The 22,344-nt window shown below is 38.8% G+C and overlaps 2 protein-coding genes across 5 annotated transcripts in view; one reads left to right on the top strand and one right to left on the bottom strand.

Annotated features, from left to right (window-relative positions):
* Positions 1 to 22,344, top strand: part of BEGAIN (brain enriched guanylate kinase associated) — a 161,382-nt gene that overhangs the window by 11,329 nt on the left and 127,709 nt on the right. The window lies entirely within an intron of this gene.
* The window catches only part of LOC308195840 (uncharacterized protein), a 203,981-nt gene that overhangs the window by 69,095 nt on the left and 112,542 nt on the right, over positions 1 to 22,344 (bottom strand). The window contains exons 2-3 of the mRNA XM_080593916.1: positions 21,838 to 21,936; positions 10,216 to 10,288 (exon numbers count right to left, since the gene is read on the bottom strand). Of these exons, the coding sequence (XP_080450042.1) occupies positions 10,216 to 10,288; positions 21,838 to 21,936 (172 nt within the window). The remainder of the gene's footprint in view (positions 1 to 10,215; positions 10,289 to 21,837; positions 21,937 to 22,344) is intronic.

Raw genomic sequence — 22,344 nt, 5'->3', positions numbered from 1 at the left:
GTGGGCAATTACTTTTTACACAAACTATTCTGCAGGATGGTTAAAAAAAAAAAAAAAAAAAGGAGGGTTTTTAAGTAGCTGAAGAAATCAACTGTAGGGCATATGAGGAAAAGGAAAGACAGGAGATACCCTTCCCTAGTCCTTTCCAGTCCTTTTCATTTGGTGTCTTAAAGGAAGACTTCATGGGATCAAGCAAGAAAGTTATTTCTGCACTGCAGAAACTCCATAACCAGGTCAGCTCTAGCTAAGCAGTCAGGGCACCCCTCACAGTAAAACAGTTTAGCTTGCAGAGGGTTCTGTGACAGACCACTAAGGCAGTGAAGGTCAGCAGGTTTGAACTTGCTCAGGTATCTCTGCACTCAACAGGCATGTTCAGTTAGCATATTTAAATACCAGTGAGAGCTCTGACATCCTGAAATTGTTAATAAGGTCTCTGGCTCTGGAGTTAATACATGTCATCTGATAACTTCTTTCCTGTTTTTTTCTGTTGTTGTTGTTTTTGTTTTTGTTTTGTTTTGTTTTTCTGAAAATAAATATATAAATCTTAAACTGAAAAAGAAAGTAAAGACAGACTGAAGCTTTCTTCTATGATCTGGCAAAAAATATTTATTTATTTATTTATTTATTTATTTATTCTTACGAGATTGTTTGGTTGAGGAAGGGATGTTTACATCTATGAAAGGGGGTGAAGGGAGATTGCTGTTCTTTGCTTGTATGGCACTGTCAGAATTCCTGAGCTGCCAAACCTTGAACTGATATGTTATTGTGCCTCTAGAACAACAGTTGTAATCCTGCTAGAACAGCTAGAACAATAAAGGTCCAGGTACTGTTATTTAAAAGTATACATTTGCACATATATGTTCCTAAAATGGGAGCTTCTACATCTCCATTATTCTTTAAAAAGTCTAATCAAATTTAAAAACAAAGAAACAAAAAGGTGTCTGTTTTCACATAGGCTTATAGAAAGTGGGAGAACATCCCAGTCTTAAGAATTTCATGCAATTTTCAGCAACCCAAGCTTAGGTTTTTACAGGATGTCCATGGATATTTTAATTATCATTTATCAACAATGGTCAAAGGAAGAAGAGGTGAAAGGTAATGTAACACAGAGAGAATTTGCACACTGTGTTGCATCTCCACTCCTCAATGGGGTCTGTTCTGCAAAGGGGTCAGGAGGCTACAACCTGAGCCTATGGCAGGATACGCTTTTTCACATTTCAATTAGCCATCTGTCAAAGGACCTTTTCCAGTGGGCTTGCTCATACTGTATAAATGGAAATGTCTAACCGATCAAGCGCTGACTAAATAGTCCCAAATAATTCCAGTCGAGTAATGTAGGCATCACTCTGCTCCAGTTTAAGCATCAGACTGGTCTAAATCTAGTCATTTGAATTAAAAACACTAGTTACCAAACCTTATTTCAACAATGCCTCAGATTGCAGAGCTCAACATGAAAAAAGGAAGGGGGAAGGGGAGGTAATGAAACAGAACGTGTTCAGCCACATCTGAAATATCATGTCTCCCACATGCAAAAACTTTGACTTCAATGCAATTTATTTAGTGCAAGTCCTCACCTGAAGCATGCCTAGTATAAAGAAAAAGGATAAGTGTACAGACAGTCTTGAGTGCCATTATTGTAAAGATATTTAAAAGGTACTTGGTTATATAATGTTCATTTGAATACATATATAAAACATTGACTAAATTTTTTTCATGTGTTAGTTGCCAAGTTATTATTCATATGTAGAAGATAATCTTTGAAAGAAAGAAATAGATTAGGTTATATTGACTTAGATATAAAAAGAGGATAGCAGAAGTGTAACAACACAAGTCCTGAAGAGCATGAAAGACCTTGCTTGAAAGTTTGAGGTTAAGAAAGTTGAAACTAATAAAAATGAAAAGGTGACTTAGAAGAAAAATGCTCTGACACTGCCACCTGTTATGTTTTCTGGACAACTGAGGTGTCCATAACTGTGCGTGCACTACATTTGATAGATCTATATTGCATCCAGACCTATTACAGTGATTTTCAACTTTCAGACTTTTGAGAACTCTTGAAAATGTTCAGGAACGTTTCTGCAGCAAGTATTTATCATTTTGCAAACAACTGCAACTGAAATGAATTCTCATCAAGAAAACATCTTCACTGTAGATCTATGCAGAGGAACTTCCAGACAGCTAACAGTATCAAAAAGGTACTCTCTTCAGTTAAGTGGGGTTCTGATAGTAGAAAGCAATTACCAAATACAATGAACATGGCATTGCTATAGTCTAAATATTTTTCCCACCTGGCCAGCATGATGAAATTATTTCTTATTTCTATGTATTGATCTAAATTTGGAGTTATTGCATAAATTAGCAGAAAAGCAAAATAATGTAACCAGATGAATACAAGCTTCCGAACCCACAACAATGCATAACGGTGAGTGTGCACAACTCAAGATTCTGTCATACTTCCAGGCTGAAGTGAAATGACCAGTTCAATAGGCTGAAAAATGCAGGAAAAGGGCGAAAAGCATTGTACACAATGAAAAGTGTTTCTCAGTACTGGGAAGAAATGCTTGTTGCAGTCTGTCAAAGGACAGATCAACATAGAGAGAAATGTCAGAGGGGCCAAACAATATGCATTTTCCTCTGATCGAGGGTATGTTTCAGAGAAAACCAGGCAGGAAAACAGAAACATGTCCCTGCTCCATAGGAACAAACTATGTTTGCAGTCATGTCTGAGAATAATCTTGCTGCATCCATACAAAACTGCACCCTAGAAAGTAGGGCAAACAAAGGCTTATTATTATTACCTAGGTAGCATCATTGCATGAACACAGACTTTTTTTGAACCCAAAGTGATGCTTCTGTGTGGCAACACATTATGTGGGCTTCTCAACTTGGTTTGGCATCAGCTTCAGGGTTTCTACTGTATTTGATATACTGCAGCTACTGAGCTAACTATGTCCCTGCTGGTCTCACATCTGCATCTGTCCTCCATCTCTCAACTGAATTGCACTAGTCTCATCATCCAACTCAGGTTAATGCTAGACACCTGCCAGCACCAGGCACCTGGAGAGTCATTGATGACAGAGCCACCTCCTTTGTGATTTAGTCTAACGGGCCAAACGTTGGATCCATAAAAGTAATTCAATTCCCTCCTGTAGCCTTAGCAAATCTACCTGAAAGCAAAGTATTCATTCTTGCTCTAATTTCAGTCAATGTACACCCTAAAGTATTTGTTTTCTATAGCCCTTGAGATGGAAGGGGAAAAATGCCTGTTAAAAAGGCTTGCATCCTTACAAAATGTAGATGAGTGAAGCACAAGCTAGAATAACACTCGTTTTCATTCCTCTCATGGGTTCCACTGCAAGAAGAACATCTTAGCATGGAAATGGCTCTCTGCAAATTCAGAGGTCACCTATAAAAATGATACCTTCCCCAGAACTTCCCAGGCAAGAAGGAACTTGAGGTAGAGTAAGACTGTCCTGCAAAAGCTGTAGTGGAATGTCAATACAGTAGAACATGTAACTAATCTCCATTTTCTAAAGATATTCAGTTCCTAGGGCATTTCATTTCTAACAGAATCTCACTGGAAGAGCAGACAAGATAGTTATCCTTGTTGCTCTAGGTCAAAGCTTATTTATACAAGAAAGAGCTTGTTATCCTTCCCCCTCTACTCTGCTCTGGTGAGACCCCATCTGGAGTACTGCATTCAACTTTGGGACCCAAAGCATAAAAAACACATAGACCTATTAGAGTGGGTCCAGAGAAGGGCCACAAAGATGATCAGAGGGCTGGAGCAATTCCCCAATGAAAAAAGGCTGAGAAAGTTGGAGTTATTTAGCCTAGAGAAGAGAAAGCTCCGGGGACACCTTATTGCAACCTTTCAATACTTAAAGAGGGCCTACAGGAAGGATCGGGGGAGACTTTTATCAGAGAGCGTAGTGACAGAGTGATGGTTTTAAACTAAAAAAGGTCAGGTTTAGATTAGATATAAGGAATAAATTATCCACTATGAAAGTGGTGAGGCACTGGAACAGGGTGCCCAGAGAAGCTGTGAATGCCCCATCTCTAGGGGATGGCCAGGTTCAAGGCCAGGTTGGATAGGGCTTTGATCTAGTGGAAGGCACCCCTGCCCACAGCAGGGGGGTTGGAACTAGATGATCTTTAAGGTCCATTCCAACCCAAACCACGCTACGCTTTTATGATTCTATGAAAACTTTCAGTCCTCTTTCAGTCCTTCCACCCTGCTGTTGTGTTGTAAAAAAGGCAATTGCTTTGTTCTTGGAAGACTGCAAAGTCTTTCATTTCCATTTACAGTCCATTTATGTTTACAAGTAAGATCTGGGTTCAAATACTTCATAAAGGAAATTGTCTATCATTTCACTGACTGATGCACACAATCTGCTAACAGAAAAATAGTAAGAGGTGGCACCATAAGTGCAGAGAGATTGATTTGTCCAGGTCAGCAATCAAGCCAGTAGCATAAAAATGGCCTGAAAAGCCTTCCTGTGTTCTATTTTCTAGTCTGTTCCTGCTTTTGTAGAGCTTTTTGTAGACAGGAAGGACAATAAAGAACCACCCTCAATAGCAGAAATAATATATCACTGATCCACAGCTCTGGTAACTCAAGGTTCCAGAGGAAGAAAACCCTGAGAGAACTACGTCAGATACTTCAGTTCTTCAGCACATGACATACACATGGCAGATCATCTCATTAAGGCCTCATATGAGTCTTATATGGCAATGGAAAATGCCACATGACCACCTTTGCTGGCATCCTGGCCTCCCTCTTGTCATGCTAGCTCACATGACGCTCACATGATTAGAAGTTTGCTCCCTTCTGCCTTGCATATAGGAGATAACCCTCAGGCTTCCAATAGGCTCAAAACGTTTTGTCAAAATAGATACTAAAATACAAGGCTTAATTCCTTTACCATATACTTGACTGAGAGAAGACACTGGTGACTGCTTTTCACCATTTAGACACATCAGTCAGTTTTCGCATTTCTTTGCTTTAAACTCATTATCATACAAAGCAAACATAGCCACTTAGCTGCTAGCTAAATAAACCATAACAACTTCATGCTATTGTTTTTTCTCTGTCTACAGATCCTATATGTTTGGTAACACTGTACAATAATCACAGGTCAAAATAATTGAACTTGAGTTAAATGACAACTTTAGTCAATTGGGGCAGCATTTGCTCAGTTCTTCCAAGGACTCCTAATGCATCATTATCAGTGTTGGCATCTCCTTCTGATACCAACACTGACTGTTTTTTCTAATTCTTTACACAACTACTGTGAAATTGTTACACTGGCTGCAGTTGTAAGGAGGAGCATTGCAAATGTATGCAGATGTGTAGTCTTGGAGCTTCCAGGGTCAGTAAAGCTTCCATGGTTGGTAAAGCAGCTTTACAACACCTCATGAGAGATAGGCAGCCAAATACTCAGCTACAAGATCTCATGAGCAAAACAAATAGCAATGCTTTCTGACACACAGTCCATCAAAGACAATTTCCTCTTCCATTGATCAAGCTATCTTAAATATCTCCTCAACCTCTGAGAGGACTTGGCTATTTTAGGTTTGAAGCGTGTAATAGTATTAGTTGAACCAGCAGCAGCCAAGCAGGGGCAAGATGGAGCTCAGCAAAGACTTACAGTCTAAGTATTTACCCAACTTCATCAGTTAAATATAGAGCGCTGTATCCTCTCCTTCATTTTGTTTGTGACATTTATGGCACACTCACAAGATATTGGAAGCCAAGAAGGCCATGTGTGGTTTCATCTATAGTTAACACCTCTTGTCCCAATAATGTAGCATTGACTCCTTTCCATTGCTAAGAGGAGTGCAGCAGCCTTGTACTGTAGGAGAGATCAGCATAATGTTTTTAGAGCAGCAGATGTGACATAATTTTACAAGCAACAGTATGAGCAGATGGTGTTTAGAGAGTTCTCCTTTCCTGCTCTAAAACACCTCCGTTGGGTCACTAATGGATCCTTCGTCTAGTCGAACACAGTGCATAAAGCTATAATGTTCCCAAGATGACGCATATGGTCATTTACAGCTTCTCAGCTCATCAAATACAAATTAGATCAAAATCTTCTTTACAGAGCAAAGACATCTATAAGCCAGTACTCAACAGAGTAAGCTATTTATTCAAGACAGGATAAAATAAAAAGTCTGAACTGCTTGACAATAAAAAGAATGTGATTTCAATGGAATTAAGTATCTCACTAAAAAACCTGCAGTTTTTGAAGTTAGGGTTTGTACTTGGTTTTCCCATCACCACCACCACCTATTTTTAGACGAGAAGGCAAGTAGCGAGTGACACAGGAGGGAAATGTTTGGATAAAGGAACAGGGATTACTACAATGCTGAATTTCAGCACAGGATTCAGGGCTCCATCCAGAACACAAAATCATTTGCCACCCAAATGCACTATTAGCTTTCAGTAGGGTGGCTACTGAGCCAGAGAAAAATGCTGACAGCATGCACTTCGCATTGATTTCGATATCTCTTGGCACCAGCCACAGGAAAGCAACATTGGCAATCAAAAATGTTTAGTGTTCCTTTTCCAGCAATTTTTGTTAACATGACTTTCCTCCTTTGAGTTTGAAAATCACTTCTCAATTGCACACTCTATCTTTGGGTGCCTTTAGAAAGAAATGGTTCTTTCAGAGTAATGGAAGCTACAACAGGCTTATAACAGTTACCATTAGCAGAGATGCCAGAAAACTGCAGAGCCAGACAAGGGAAGGCAAAATAGTAAGAGGTAGAAGACAACAATAGATCTTTCTTCTCTAGCCCAGGTTTGGTCTAAAAACCTTTCTGTGTAATTTATGACAACAGGTTTTAAAGGTGTTTCAAATCATTTTTCTTTTCATCCTTCAAAGAGCAGCCAGTGTTTGTCATGTTTATGAATTGATTTTTTGCCCTGCTATAGCGTGGCTTTGGTACAACACAAAAGCAGAAGGCCTCAGCATGCTGTAGCTCTCTCCCATAGACGCGTGCAATAATTAACAACCATTTTGTCTGGTCAACATAGTGAAAATCTCTGAATACTGCCAAGAGAAGATTCAAGTGCAAGGCAATGCCCAGAGCCAGAGGTTGCTCTTATGTATTTTTTACTCATAATTGATATTTTTGCTCCATTCTTTCTACTGTTTTCAGTTCTATTAAAATTCTGCCCACTAATGTACTGCATGCAGTTAACAGAAACACAGATATAATCTTGCTTCCTTCCCCACCATGCTATACGTGACAACCTGAGTAAAATAAAAATTCACTTCTTAGTATGAAACTAGCACAACATGCATTTGGGGGACATAATAGAGAAAATCAGTATTACATTAATCTCTGCCAAAACTGCAATTGAAATACTCTGGTTTCTCTGTAGGTCTTGGTGTTCTGTGAGTTTTAGCAGAAACTGTAACATCATTCTGTACATCAGAAAATGTAATGTTAAAACTTTTGACACACAATGAGACCAACAAATTTCAAGAGCAGAATCTTTTATGAGTTGGAGGGTGAATTGTTTGATATTAGCTGTGGGCCTCAGTGAAATGAAGTCTACCTGCCCCAGCACCATGCATTCATGTCTCAGAATATCAGAAACTGTGGACATTGACCTCAAGCCTGGTAAGGAAAAAGATCACATTTAGGAAGTTGTTTTCTATTTGTAAAATATGCATCTTTTCATAAAGTTCGACAAAAATGGCATTTTCACAGACTAGCTAAAACATTTGTTTCAACGACTTCCTCTTTGCAAAGGGATTTTAGTTTGACCTTCTCAAATGAAACTCGTCAGTTCCAGGAGTTTTAGATGACAGAAAAACACATCTTGTCAATAGAAAGAAGCAGCAGATGCCATAAATTTTGGCTTTAAAAGTCTCCCTTGATATTCTCATAAGCAATCCAGGAAAACACAGGGAAAAATATTTAAAGGTATATACAAAACTGGACGGAAAACCTTATCGAGAGGGTAGTTCATAATATTCAGTCATGAGCGGGGTCTCAGTGGGACCAATATTAGCAAGCAAATGCATTTGCTTTCAGATAGCACTGCTATCTACAGATAATAACTAAAGCATACAATCCTCCTCATTTGTCTGATTTAGAAACTACAGCAGTGAACTTATGTCCCTGTGTAATGATCTTGAGAGGATGCTTGTGAAATTTCCAAAATGCTGACTCCCAACAATAAGTAGGCACTTACTGAGTTTAAAGGAAGGTTTCCCATTTCTGAAGATCACCCTTGGTGGAAAAACCTTCAAGTTTTTTTTTGGTTTGGTTTGGTGTTTTGTTTTGTTTTGTTTTGTTTTTTTCTGTATTTTAGTAAAGGCATTCAGTTCCTAGACCGGAAAAAGATTTTTGTCAGTTCATCTATATCTCAATTTGACCCCATTTCTCAAATCACCGTTTTATCTAAAAACAAATCTGTTTCCTTTTCCAATAGTAAAAGGTTGTTCCTTTTAGAACTTGTTGGGAGCTTAATGTTGAAAACATTCACATGAGCTGGAATACCTACTGCTAGCTTGTAGATGGTAGCCAGCATAGCCTTCTGTTCAGAAACTGTTGGCCAATAGCTCCCAGTTTCTGACAGTAAATACGTCTGCAAGGATAAACAAGAGTAATTCAAATTCACATCTGCATCAACAGAGCTTGTGAGCTGCCTGTGTTAATATCTGATGTTAAGATGGCTAAGAATGAACAGTGGTATGGCAGTCTCTGCCTTCTGCTCAGATAATGAGAGCATTAAAAAAAAAAAAAGAGGAATAAATTTTATTGTTCATTTAGCAACATGTTGAAATGCCTTCATCACACAGCAACATTTTTATATCAGAAATAAAGACATTTGCCCCAAAGAACTGCTATTCCCTAGTTAACTGTAGTAACAAAGCCTTGCTGCGTCAATATGGTTAAAATGAGCAGCTGTTGAGGACTCAAAAACTAGTTTGCAACCACTTATTTCTACAGGAGTCAGCCAAACCTTCACACTACTTGCTTCGCCGAGCTCTTTGCTGTGAGCTCACAGAAAGTACTAGACACAACCTATTTCTGGAGACTCAGAGCTGAATCATAGTCTTGCAACAAGAAAAGTGGGATGGCCTTTAAGCCAGCAGCAGGTAAAAAAACACCAGCGGCCAGTGGGGTCTGTGCTGTGAAGGAAGAAATGGTGAACACTGCCTGGGACTGGAGGGCACCAGTAGGCCATAATGGTCCTGCATGCCTGGAGGCCTGTGTCTCTGCCCACAGCCCAGGAGCACATGCCAGGCCTCAGGGCCACCAGCTGTTGCCCCAGTATGGCTGCAGAAGGGCCAGTCTTCAGCTCCTCACTGCTAGGCCCTGCCCACCTGCCCAGCAGTGGGCCCTGCTGAGGCAGGCCCACCAGCAGGCCCATGTCCCAGCCTGGCCCTGCCCCCCAGGAGGTGCCTAATGCCGGGGCTGCCCTGGTTCCCCCCAACTGCCCTGCTCAAAAGTGGGGTGGTGGGACATGTCCTGGCTGGCAGGGCCTGCCCCAAGAGCCTGTCAGAGCTGCCGCCATCCCCAGCACGCCCCAAGGCCTGCAGTGCCTGCAGACAGCAACCAGGCAGGCAAACAGGGTACATGGGGACACTCCTGCCACCACAGCAGAGTCAATTCATGAACAGCAACAAAAGATAAAATACATCCCAGTATATGAGAGGTTATCACAAGGAGAAAAGAGAATTGCCGTACTGAAAACAGTACAAAGACAGGGTTACTCACTCTTTATTGGGAATTTAAATGGAAGAACAAATTGGTAACAAAACTGCTAAAATTGTCTTTATGAATGCCTATATTTAGCAGTAAAACACTGAAAAGGCTGTTAATTTGCCCTGTATATACCTACCTTCTCCACTTTTCGGTATTTTGAGGTTTCCTCTTGGTTCTTGTTTGGATGTTGTAGTAAACATAAAATGAACACTAAACTAGTCAGCAAAGTTACATGATGGAAGTATACAGTCCATTACAATCAATGCAGTTAATTAAAAATACAATTAAAAAAGAAACAGTGATGAGAACTGGAACACAATAAATAATTAAAACAAAATTAGTTTGGCTCTTTTGCTGAGCCAGACTCGGTCCCCAGTTAAAACTAAATGGCTTTTTACTGCATTGGTAGCTACAGTAGCAAATCTGACACAGCTATCAATTCTCCTACCGGTACTGTGGTGTAAGTGCGAAAGACCTGCACCCTACCTTCTTCTTGCTCTGCCATCTTCCACAGCCAATCTGCCACTCAACTCCCAGCACCATGAGACTGGGACCTGGACTGAAGAATTGCAAATACAGAGCAGGAAAGGAGAGTATGGTGGTAGAAAATAACAACAACAACAACAAAAACAAAAATGTTAATTATTCCAACAAAATATGAAACATTCCCCTACAGCTGCAGAGAAACTGTTGGTAAATTATTATTTATCTTTCTGTTTATTTTGGGAATAGGCAAGGGCAGAAAGGACCAAGGCCATTACGCACTCAAGCTACTGGCAGTTTATTTGTACCTATTCTGGAGTGTAGGAATCAGCATCGCAGGAAGCAGCCTGGGAAGGAAAGAGGCTTTGTTCCTCAAACACCAGGCCTTCAGAACAAATGCTGGGTACTAACATAGCTAACTGCTTCATTTCCGAGCTCAGGTCTGCAGGAATCATTTTTACAGGTTATTGTGTCTCTGTTTGATATTACCACAGCAGTGTTACAGCTCTATAAATTGTGTATTGACAGCTGTGGTTGGTTTCCTGCTTTTCTTGTATTCATTCACATCTTAAGTGTTCCTTCCTTCCTTGAAGGAAATAAATCTCTCCCCTGTGTTGGGAAATGTTAGTGACAAAGAGCAGGGTGCTGAGAAGAAAGTTTCAGCTTTCATTTTCTCAATGCATAACATCTCCAGTCCTTTGAGAAGGAAGAAACAAATGAGCCCTTCTGGCTGAGTCACTATTTAATAACATAATAATTAGCTAAACATCATGACAACTAGGGATTAAGTATTTTCCACTCTTATTGGACTTCTATCATCAGAAGAAAAACAACAGGTAACTCTTCTAGTAACTTGGTTATTTTAGTACCACAGATCAATAGCTTGATTCTCGCATTTCTCAAAACTATGAATCCTAATAGCTATAATAAATATTAGCATGTGTCCTCAAAGCTGTAATGGAATTTCACAAAGATGTATGTACACTGCTTTAATATGTCAGGAGGAACTACTGAACAAATGTCTTTTAAATCCTTACTTTCTGTTGAGCAACATTTAAGACCACAGCTGTTCCAGTGCTGATTGTTTCGTGTAGTGACAGCTCTTTTTTCAGATACGCATTATTGAAAAACGTAGGTAAAAGTGTTTGTAGATTTGGAGGTTTACAACTACATGTGAAACCCTTCTTTTAAATCTGGACAACAAGGGAAGCTCCTGAGGTAGGTAAAAGCTTTTCTGAGATGGTCAAAGCAAGGGAGGGCATCATACCGGCCTTTCACAGAATCACAGAATCATCTAGGTTGGAAGAGACCTCCAAGATCACCGAATCCAACCTCTGACCTAACACTAACAAGTCCTCCACTAAACCATATCACTAAGCTCTAAATCTGAACGTCTTTTAAAGACCTCCAGGGATGGTGACTCAACCACTTCCCTGGGCAGCCCATTCCAATGCCTAACAACCCTTTCAGTAAAGAAGCTCTTCCTAATATCCAACCTAAAGCTCCACTGGCACAACTTTAGCCCATTCCCCCTCATCCTGTCACTGGTTTATTATTTAACCTTAGATAAAGGCCCATCTTGGACCTGTCTCCCTTTCCCCATATGCAATATTAGAATTATAGTATTATGGATCATAGAATGTTTAGAGTTGGAGAGCACCCACAAGGATCATTGGGTCTGACTCCTGGCTCCACACAGGACTACCTAAAAATTAAACCATGTGTCTAAGAGTGTTGTTGTGTAAACACTTCTTATACTCCAGGAGGCTTGGTGCTGTGGCCACTTTCCTGGGTTATTTACCAAATATAAAACCAGTATTTTTTTGTCTAAATTGCTTAAGAGCATATCTGTTCTTACCATTCTTAAGTGTTCATGCCTTGCTTTGGTTTTCTTCAAAACCAGAAGTAATAACTTTGAGAACACTGAGTGCAGTGTGGTCGGCGATATCAAGGTATAGCACTGCAAGATGCTCATAGGTAAGCCACTATTTTAGTTTAGTGGGAGCAACAAGATAAACCATCTTGAGGCATTGAGAGACAACTGAAGCCTGTGCTTACTGTCACAATATCTCAGTACCTAAGTAACTGCTTATTTCACTCCTCAGTTTCCTAAAAATATTTGACTTGAGCAACCCTTTTGCAGAGGGATGTTTTTCACAAGTGTCACTCCCAGATTCTTTCAGGAAACAGACATGCATTCCCAAAAAGAATGATCTGTTTCCACAAATCTCTGTACACCTATCTTTTTTTACTAGAGCAGACAAGCTGACAGTGGATTGTGACACTAATGCCTTTTCGTTATTTCACATTTAGTATAGCTTATGGACCCCCTAGCCATAACACAGTTTTACAAAAGCATGTGTATGCGCCTCTAGGATGACAAGAAGAAAAAAACTAGTGAATGAATTGCTTCTAGATTGCTTCAGTTTATTGAAAGGAAAATTTCTATACAGTATTAAACAGTTTTTAGCTCCAGACCAGTAAGTCTGGTTCTTTCCAAAGTTACCTATACCTGTTATGACATTAACTCATTTTTTCCTTTCAGATCAGGGCCTCATCTCTGCAAGCCTTAATAATGGCCCAGGAGTGTTATATTTGCTGGGCAGATTTCGTGGTTATCAAATATAACAACATTTTCCAAGGAAGGTGTTGGATATGCATAAATATATCTGCAATTCTTTCTTCATTGTTCTTTTAAGGGTGCCTAAATCTATGAACCCCCATGTATGGCACCTAAATTTCTTTCCCTAAATAAATTATTATTTTGTACTTAAGTAATTCCAGTGGGGCTGCAGATAACCAAAAATTAAATCAAGTCATTTTCTCACCAGTAATGGCACTATTCACACATTTTCTCCAGTCACTCTTTGACTCTTAGACCATCCAGGTCTTCCTTGGACCTCTGCATTGGTACGTTAGGATTTTTCCCAGAAACATGACTGGCAGGATAATTGGGTACTTCTTGCATTTCTCTTTGGGCTGTTTTGAGTTTCCCTACCACCTAGCAGTTATCTTCCAACACTTTCTGAATTGTTTTGGATCTTTGTCCCTTTCCTTTGTCCCTTTTCATATAATGGTTCTTCCATAAAACAAAGAACTGACCATGTTTTACACGATACAAGATACTTCTTGTCCTGGCTCATCTACACATTTTATTATTTCGTATTTCTTATGTACCGATATATATCACCTCCTATCTTTAACTCTTTGCCTTCCATTATTTTTAACTTTACTTTATGTGCTGATAATAGCAATGTTTCTGAACTCCCAAAACTTGTGATCTGATATCAAAATAACAATGTCTTTTTTTCTTTCTAGTTACTGATCTGTTTATTTTCTACTGCAGTGTCACTCTCTCAGCTGAACTTGTACTTCTGTCACTATCCTGTTTGTCAAGGACATACATAACCTGGTGCTTTCAGACTTTCCCACGGAATTCATGAAATACTCTATTACTTATGTGCAGACGTGATTATCTTTATATTAGGTCTAATTCAACCCATCTCTTGCCTGATAATGTTTATCTTTATTCTTGCTGCTTTTTACATTTTGAATTCTCAGTTTATATCTGTAATGTCAGTGCACTGTCAACCCCTCAAAACCTTGATCTATATAGAATGACTTTAATAACATGGCAAATTTAGCTGTCTTGTTTAAAGTTTGTCCTGAGTTCTCCTGCAGCTAGTGACATTTGCTCCAGCCACAGCCCAGGACTCACAGCCTCTCTGAACTGGGAGGGCAGTGCAGTTCAGGCTGAGCTCAGTCACAGACATTCTATATTTGCACTGTCCTTTTATGGCTCAAAGTTAAAAATATCTTATGTTTTTATGACAAGCACAGTGCTCAAACCCCTGTAATGCAGTTTTACAGTTAAATTACTGTATCTGGATTAACTGGAAACTATTAACTTTAGAACAAGTGCAGCAGACCTTACTACTGTCAAAAATAAATCTACATTCTGATTATGTTGCTTTCCATAAAATACACCATAAAAATATTTTCCATTTGTCTTTTGTATTTTCCAAAATTCCTGGATCTAGCAGACCGTTGCACAGCTTTGATCCTGTCATGTTTTCTGTTTTTTTTATTTACAACTTCTGCAGTGGGGTTTTCCATGATTGCTTTGGGCCTACAGTACTTCAAATAAATCCTCTTTAGTCTGTGATGCATTTCTACCTGTCTCCACTTAAGAGAACGCTGCCATGTTTGTGTTTTATTTAACACTTTACCTCTCAAAATATCAACAGGAACAAAACACACACAAACATAAAAGTGAAATTAGGGGAAAAAAAAAAAGATAAAACAGTTTCAGCTTTCATATACTTTTGACATAAAAGCCTGAAATTACCTATCACTGGGTTTTCAGTAGCACAGATCATTTTTTTTTTTTTGAAAAATATGCCTTGAGGATTATGACAGATATTTCAAGTAGGAAAGACTAATGATTCTTGTGCTGTTTTATTATCAATATAATATATCATGTCCACTGTGAAGCTGTTCATTACTGAGTTGTAAACTCAAAGGCAAAGCAGTAGTCTTTGGGTATCCAATCTTGCAAACACTGTGGGCCATTGTGCTTTCTGATGCGTTAGACAGTGCAGGCAAGAAATTACTTGCATGTTCTTGGAGTCAGATGTGAATGTGACTTCCTTATTATGTGGGTTGTATACCAAAACTGAGTGAGATGCGTGACACTGGTGACAGCATCTCCTGATAACAGGGGAATAGTTTTGGGATGGACTCCTGGGGGGATGATGGTGGTTTCCCTGGGGTCTCGGCGCTTTTGTGTGAGTCCCGGGCCTGTCAGCCTGGCAACCTGGTAAGCCTGCAGCAGCCCTCATAAGCTCATCTCTGCCCTGGAGACAGATTCAGATCATGACAAACCCCTGCTGCCATACACTCTCCTGCCCTTCTCATCAGCACCAGTGCTGCCCTTGAGCTGCTCAGTCCTGCAATGCCCTGGAAAGCATCTGGTTACAGCTCTTGTGAACACACAGAAAGTTTATGTATAAATCAGGGAGCAGGGCACATGCTCTGGAGACCACATTTGTCTAAGCCTTTAATTTCTTAATGGAAAAGGATGATGCAGCTTTCCAAGTTTGGAGCCATGGGAGAAAACCTGGCACAGCTAGCAACCTTTGCAGACAACATGATTTGCATAATTTTACCAAGAATTAGATGCTTTAATTTCTGATGATAAAGAATGTTAACAATTCCCTTTGGTTAAAAATAGCTTGCTCCTATGACTTTTTGGTTATTAATAGTTTACCCAGCATTGATTTGAAACATTTTGATTAATGTTCATAACTTCAAAGCCTTCAATTTGATCATTTATTTAACTAAACTACTTAGTATAGAGGTAAGAATGTCTTCAAAGCAACAGCTTGTTTAAAACTCCATCTACATAAGTTATTAATTAGATGTGACTTGTAATCTTTTGGAATAGCTGGCTTTAAAATGTTCCAGAAATCTTGCTGCATTTCTTCTTCTTCTCTCTCTCTCTCTCTATTAATGTCACCATGCCATTCCATTTGGTTCTTTTGGGAAAGGGTCTCTCTTTTGTGAAGAGGCCTTTCATTACCCTGTCTATACTTTTTAAATACTCTTTAAAAAAAAAAAAAGGAATAATTTCCTCAAGAATTCTGAATGGGAATTTCAGTAGTTATTCATTAATGCTGTCTTGTCTTCAGGCTATCTATCTGATAACACATTTCTTTTTTTTTTCTTTTTTTTTTTTTTTTTGCATTTCCTCCCACACTCTGCATTTCCTTCTGAATTAGCCACATACTTAACTAGGAGAATTTATGACTTCCTTTGCCTGATATTAATTTCAAGGAAATTTCCATGCTCCTGTTATCAAATACAGGTTCCCAGTAATCCTGATTCCATGACACACAAGACTCCAGGTTGTACTCTGTCTTCTACCACTGTCCTGCTATGCTTTTTAACGGAGGAAAAAAAAAAAAAAAAAAAAAAAAAACACAGCTGCCTGTTCCACACAAAAGCAACAGGGTGCTTCACTCTGGTTCCCTATCTGAACAGACAGGGACCAGAAACAAAGGACACCCCCTATAGGCAGCGATTGCATAGTCCTTATGGAGCCTGAGTCTCACTTTATGCTGCTAAAAAAGATTGTAACAACTCAGTTCTCAGTCTGGGTCTTGCATAGTCATAGCAGGTTGGGAGGAAAGATTAAAAATATGTTTTTTCCAGAGTTCTATAAAACCTCATCACTTTGATAAGAAGTACAGTGCTGTTTCTATCTATTCCTGCCAACATTGTCAGCTTCACGCTCTGGCCAACACTCCCCAAATGACTGATGAGCTTAAAGGAGCAGCTGTAACAATCTTTGAAAGGCACTTGATTTAGTATGACATGATGCTTTCCTTTTAAAAATGTACAGAGCTATACAATAGCAGTAAAACCCATTTTCAGTGACTAACAGATCTCAAAAGCATTGTTTCAAAGGAAATCACCTTACAAGGTTCTCAGAAATTAAGCCTAACAATATTAAGCCTTTTCATTAGTGATTGCAAGGTAAACCTTTTAAATAATTATTAATTAATTATTAATTCATGGATAATGCAAACATTGACAGTGTGGTAAACAATTATGAGATCAGAGGAAACAAAGTGATCTCACTTTTATTTTGGGGGAAAAAAATAGTATCATCAATGATAAAATTATATATCTATGTACAAGAAGGAAAGTTAATGCTTTTGGATTAGGAGACTGTAAAACTGAGACTGTGGAGGATCAATAAGACTGTATAGCTAAAAAGAAACTAACGTAACCTTGGATATAAGACTAGAAGGATAGGAATGTTAAAGAGGTATTTTCCTATCTGTGCGTAGAATAAACAAGATCAGTAGCAGAAAGACTGACAAAAATAAATAAATAAATAAATAGAATCAAGGATGGTATTGAAGAATTATCCAAGGATTATCCAGCACCAGAAGAAATTCATGTGTGATTGGAAATGAATTAAAAGAGAATGTGCTCCATGGTCCTTACCACAGAGGTAAGGCTGGGTTTTGTGTAATTCCCCATCTCTTCATCTCAAATGTGTCTTAAAGTTAGTTCTCTAGTTATTCCAGGAGACTGCATATGCCACGTTTCCTGGGTACTGAGGAGCTCTATAGAGAAGATGAGCCCCTGTTAGACTCAAGAAGTCAGAAAGTTGTGAGAAAGAGGTAAAGTTTTGCTGTTATACAAAACAAGCTAAGAAAAGAAAGTGTAGGACTAAGTGGCTGAAAAGGTTAATAAAAGTTAAAGATTAATAATAGGTTAGCACAATGACTACTGAGTCATACTGTAGCAGTAAGGTATGAAAAGCAGCTGAAGAATGAAGAAAAAAAAACATTAAGGATAAAACAAACTTATTTGGAAAAATCAAGAGATGATAGATTTTGAAGTGAACTAACAGCTGAGAAAATGTGTAGCACAAGGGAAGGCAAAAAATCAGTAGTGACAAATGCAAGTGCACTTGGTGTCAAGAAGTCTGAATTTTCTGGGGGGAAAGAGGCAGGAATAGAACAAAAAGCCCTTATGAAAAAAACAGTAGGAACATTTGCTGAACACAGCTGCTCAAACATGTAGGTAGAGAAAACGTAACTTTTGTAACCATATAACTCCAGTCTAGAGAAATGGATAAAATCTGATCTTCATCTTGCTAACACTAGGCAGAAACAGAAAGCTTTTAGGACAGGAACGAAAAATTTTTCTCTTCTTTAGGAAGAGACAGCAAAAATAATGGACAAAGTTTAGGAGGAATATATACAAAACCAGTGGTAGAAAAATGATTGTCAGCCGTTCCAGTTTCTAACTTCTTAATACAAGAATGAAAGACTCAAGTGACACAGAAAAGCAAAAAAAAAATAAAAAATAAAAAATGATCAAAAGAAATGTTTTTTAAACACAAAGTTTCATATGGAGCTCATTGTCACAAAACAATCTGAAGGTCTAAAAGATCAATAGGAATCAGAGTAAAGTTAGATGTTTATCTGAAGGTATATAAGTCCTCAGAAAGCAAGGTATAATCCAAAGTCTACCTGACAGGAGTTGGAAAGTTAGTTCCTACTTCTAGGATATTCCATAATTGCTCACTTCATACATTTTCTTGTGAAACACTAGGGATAAGACCTTTAGTTTTGATGATGTGATTCTATGAGCCACAAATTCCAAAATACACCTCTGGAGACCACTAACATGAAAGATTAGGAAAGAGGGGAGTGTTTAGGTCAACACCAAGACAGCCCTACAGAGTGGTAACCAAAGAGCGAAGGATGCACAATGTCCTTTTTACACATTGTAGGAGGGCTATTCTAGCTTTGAAAACATAAGGATATAAACAGGCAATGTTTGCAGGGCAAGAGAGCTTTTACTGGGCCAAGCAATACTGCTGGGGAAAGAAAACAATAACCAAAGCAGCCTCTCTATGTGTTTAAAACTTTGTTTCTTCCAAATAAAGTTTCAGGAACATCATGGCTTTTCTGTTTGCTTCTCACAATGTACCAACTGCTGTAATAAAATATATTAATTCTCCCTATAAAACTTGACTACCTCATTTCATATGTGCCGGTTATTGCTCTAAAGAGAAAAAAATCAGCTTTGCTTTCCGAAAGAATGACCTGACAGCATGAAATATTTCTTTCTGAGGGCTCATTTGGCTCTATACTCATAGCCAGGCTGCCAGACTGACCTCATTGCAGCCTAGAGGGGAGCTGATCCTGACAGCCCTTTCTAGTGATGTCTGAAGTACAGGCTTACAGGCAAATCCTTATTATCCCCTTTGGTTTAAGAGAGAGGAGAGTGATGTCGTCCTCTCCCTGATAAATACTAGTATCAAACTGGAAGTTCAACTGAATTCTCTGCCCCAAAGGAATTTGCCTGTTGGATGAAACTCTGGAAACTGTTGAATCAAATAGCAAAAATCACACAGAGATCAACAGAGCCAGAATTTCAGTCTATAAATTTAGATCCTTTCCCAGTTGAAAAAGAACATCAGAGGATGGGCTTTCTCTGACTGGCTCTGGCATTTTCCTACAGTTTATGTGAAAAAAAAAAAAAGGCTTATGGCATGTTGATTGTAATTATGTAGTTATGTTATATACTGAAAATTCTATTTTGACTGCTAAGCATTTTATTTTCCATTTACTCCTAGGTTTTCTACACATGCCCTTTTTAACCCTTTCCCTATTCTGGTTAGTTATCTCACTCTCTTTAATTTTATGCTTCATGTGAAGTTTTTGGTTCAATGGATTCTTTATTCTGTCACACTGGTGACAGTGCTTCTTTCTTGATTCTCTTCCCTCAGTGCCTCGTGTTTACACTGTTAAAAGAAGAAATGTACAACTGTTTGAGATGATAATATTCTACCTTGAGTCTCAAATTCTAACTGTGACTCTTTACTTTTTGGACATCCAGAAAGATAATTTAAGAAAACACCATTATGTACTATGTAGTTGCTTATTAAGCTTTGCCGTTTATCGGTCTGCATGTCCCCATTTGATCAGGCTGACTAATTTCTCAAGCAAATTTGCAGCACTACAATTCCATCTACTTTGCTACAAAGCATTTGGCAAATGCATAGCTTTCCTTTGTTTATTTCTGTCTGATATTCACAACTGTATTCTCGCTTCTAAGATCACTACTAATAAATCTGTGCTTTCAGTTTAATTTATACCTACTTAATGTCTTGTATCTCTGCCATAGTCAGGCATAAGTGCTTTACAGATATGACACTCCCTCTGAATTTTTCACTGAGTCCAACTCCTTTTGTCTCTGAAGATTTCACAGTCCTTGGTTCTTTTCTCCTCTGCATGTTTGTGATTTTGGGACGAGTTGTTTAAAACCGTTGTTTTACAGGTAGCAATACAAAGAGACTAAGACCCAAATCCATCTTCCAACTAGTCCCATTGTCACACAAAGAATGAGTTGGAAAGTAAGATTTGGAAAGCTAGATGAAATGGAGTCTTAAAACATAGCAACATCTTTCCCTCTTTGATACAAAAATTCCATTTAAATGGAAAACAAAACCTTTAACACATACTAAATGTACTTCAGTTTATAGAGCTTAACAAGATGAATCTTTACGGCTTATATTTTCCTGGCCTTTTTTGTCAAATCACTGCAGAAGTAATATAACTCTCCTAGCTGAAATAGGATTAGGATTGCAACTGTCGTTGCATGAGTTGCTAAATAAATACACAGGAAAAAGAAAATGACATTTGTAGTGCAGGTACACTATAAGCTATAGGACAGATTGAGGTTTAGACCCCAAGCCCCCAAATGTGAGTACAGTTAATTATATTTACAACAGCAGAGCCCAAGAGGCTTACCAAAAGTCAGAAAGGAAATGTAAAGTAGATGAAGGAATTGAACCCAGGTTGCTAGCGTCCCCTTTCAAATACTAACTCCCTTTTCAGCTGACTTCTTAAAGGAAAGTCAGTATGTCTTCATTTAACCTTGACTGGAAAGGCAGCATGTGGTGACACTATTTATAGAGCATTGCTCATTAATTTATTAGGGTCCCACTCAGACATTCCTAGTTTCTCCAAACCTGTGTAATCTCCTTGAGGCTCTGCAAGGAACTGTCCTTGCTTTTCTCTACAAATTTATCTTTCTGATGCCCAAACTTGCCATTCTCCTAGTAGTGATGGACATAGCCCAGTTCTAAAGATGCCTTTGAAATAATAACAACTGAAAAAAAGCACCCTCAAAACAGCAATTCTGATGGCACTGGAGGAAATCCCCCTTGATTCTCACTCTCTTTCCATTTGTATCTCTCCAGAAGCTGTACTGGAGTAATTTACCGGGACTCTCTGGCTGCAGTCCTTTTGATGTGGCCTGTTCAGCGTCTTTCATTGCTACTTGGCAAGGGCAAACCTTCCCTGGCCCATATTAAAAACATTTCAGCACTCAGGGTCCAGTGAATTCCTGTTGACATCAGGTGAAAGAGAGCCGTTCTGTAATGGCTCAGCAGCTCCATTCCTCAGGAAAGGCCAGAGCCTCTCTGTTCCTGACCTGTCCTTGCCAGGTGTTCATCACAAAACCATGAGCCCAGCAAAGCACTGCATGATGCATTATTAAGGCAGCAATACTTCTTTCACAAATTTCATCAGTGCAACGTGGCATATTTGCAGGTGTAGGCTGTTGTTATTTGATACCTCCTATTCTTCTCCTCTCTATACCATTTTGGTAGGCTCTCCTTATGTTTCAGTCCCTTTTTCTTCTCTCAATGGCAGCCACCTGGGATGCAAACAGAAGACTGACCTCGGTCAATAGCACTGCTTCACATATGGCCTGTGGTTCAGAAATCATTTGGGGTCACAAAGGAGGACAGTCTGTATAATGTGTCTGGATATAACAAGAAATCAAATAAGTTCCCTGATGTGGGGACAAGTTTTACAGTTGTGCTAAATAGAAAGATGCAGGCATTAAGAAGAAGAGATTTTTGTTGAATAGAGGAAAAAAAAATTCTCTTACAGTCATGAAATTCCATCATCATTTGTGCTATTTAAGAGAGAGAATAAAAATACAGAAATATTTTAGGCCAGTTTATGATTTTTTTTTAATTTCCTTTTTATTTTCTTTACTTATAAATCCAATTTATAGGTAGCTTACCTCTTGGACCATTACAGTAATCACCTGAATGGCTGTGTCTTTTGACAACAAACACCAGAGAACTCACAGAAGAAAATTTCCTTGCCTTTGCAGTAACATCTGAAAGGACACAGAATAACAGTCAGACATCTACAATACTTCTTAGTGGTTTCAGAAATCTAGAAGATCTAGAAGTACCTGGTTTTGTTACTCCAAAAAGGCCACAGTCCTCAGTTATAGAGGACTTCATTACCTGAGGATCCCCCTCCACTTTACTGTAGCTTTGCTTACTGATTACAAGCACAGAAATTAGTGGCAGCTCTTTTCAACACGCTGCAAATAGATGTGCTTTAAATAGAAGGAAAGTTCCCTTCCCTGTTGCACTCAAAGAGCTCAGACAAGTCTGCTATGGAGGAGACAGACACAAAACTGCCTCTTAGACATTTCACTTTCGTTCTACCGTCTCTTTTTTCACTCTAAAAGAAGCCAGTCAGATATTCTGACCACAAACAGTCACTTGTCCTTTGC

The sequence above is a fragment of the Anser brachyrhynchus genome (genome assembly GCF_964034855.1).
Source record: "Anser brachyrhynchus genome assembly, chromosome: 5".
NCBI classification, from domain to species: Eukaryota; Metazoa; Chordata; class Aves; order Anseriformes; family Anatidae; genus Anser; species Anser brachyrhynchus.
This window is presented reverse-complemented; position numbering and strand designations above follow the sequence as displayed.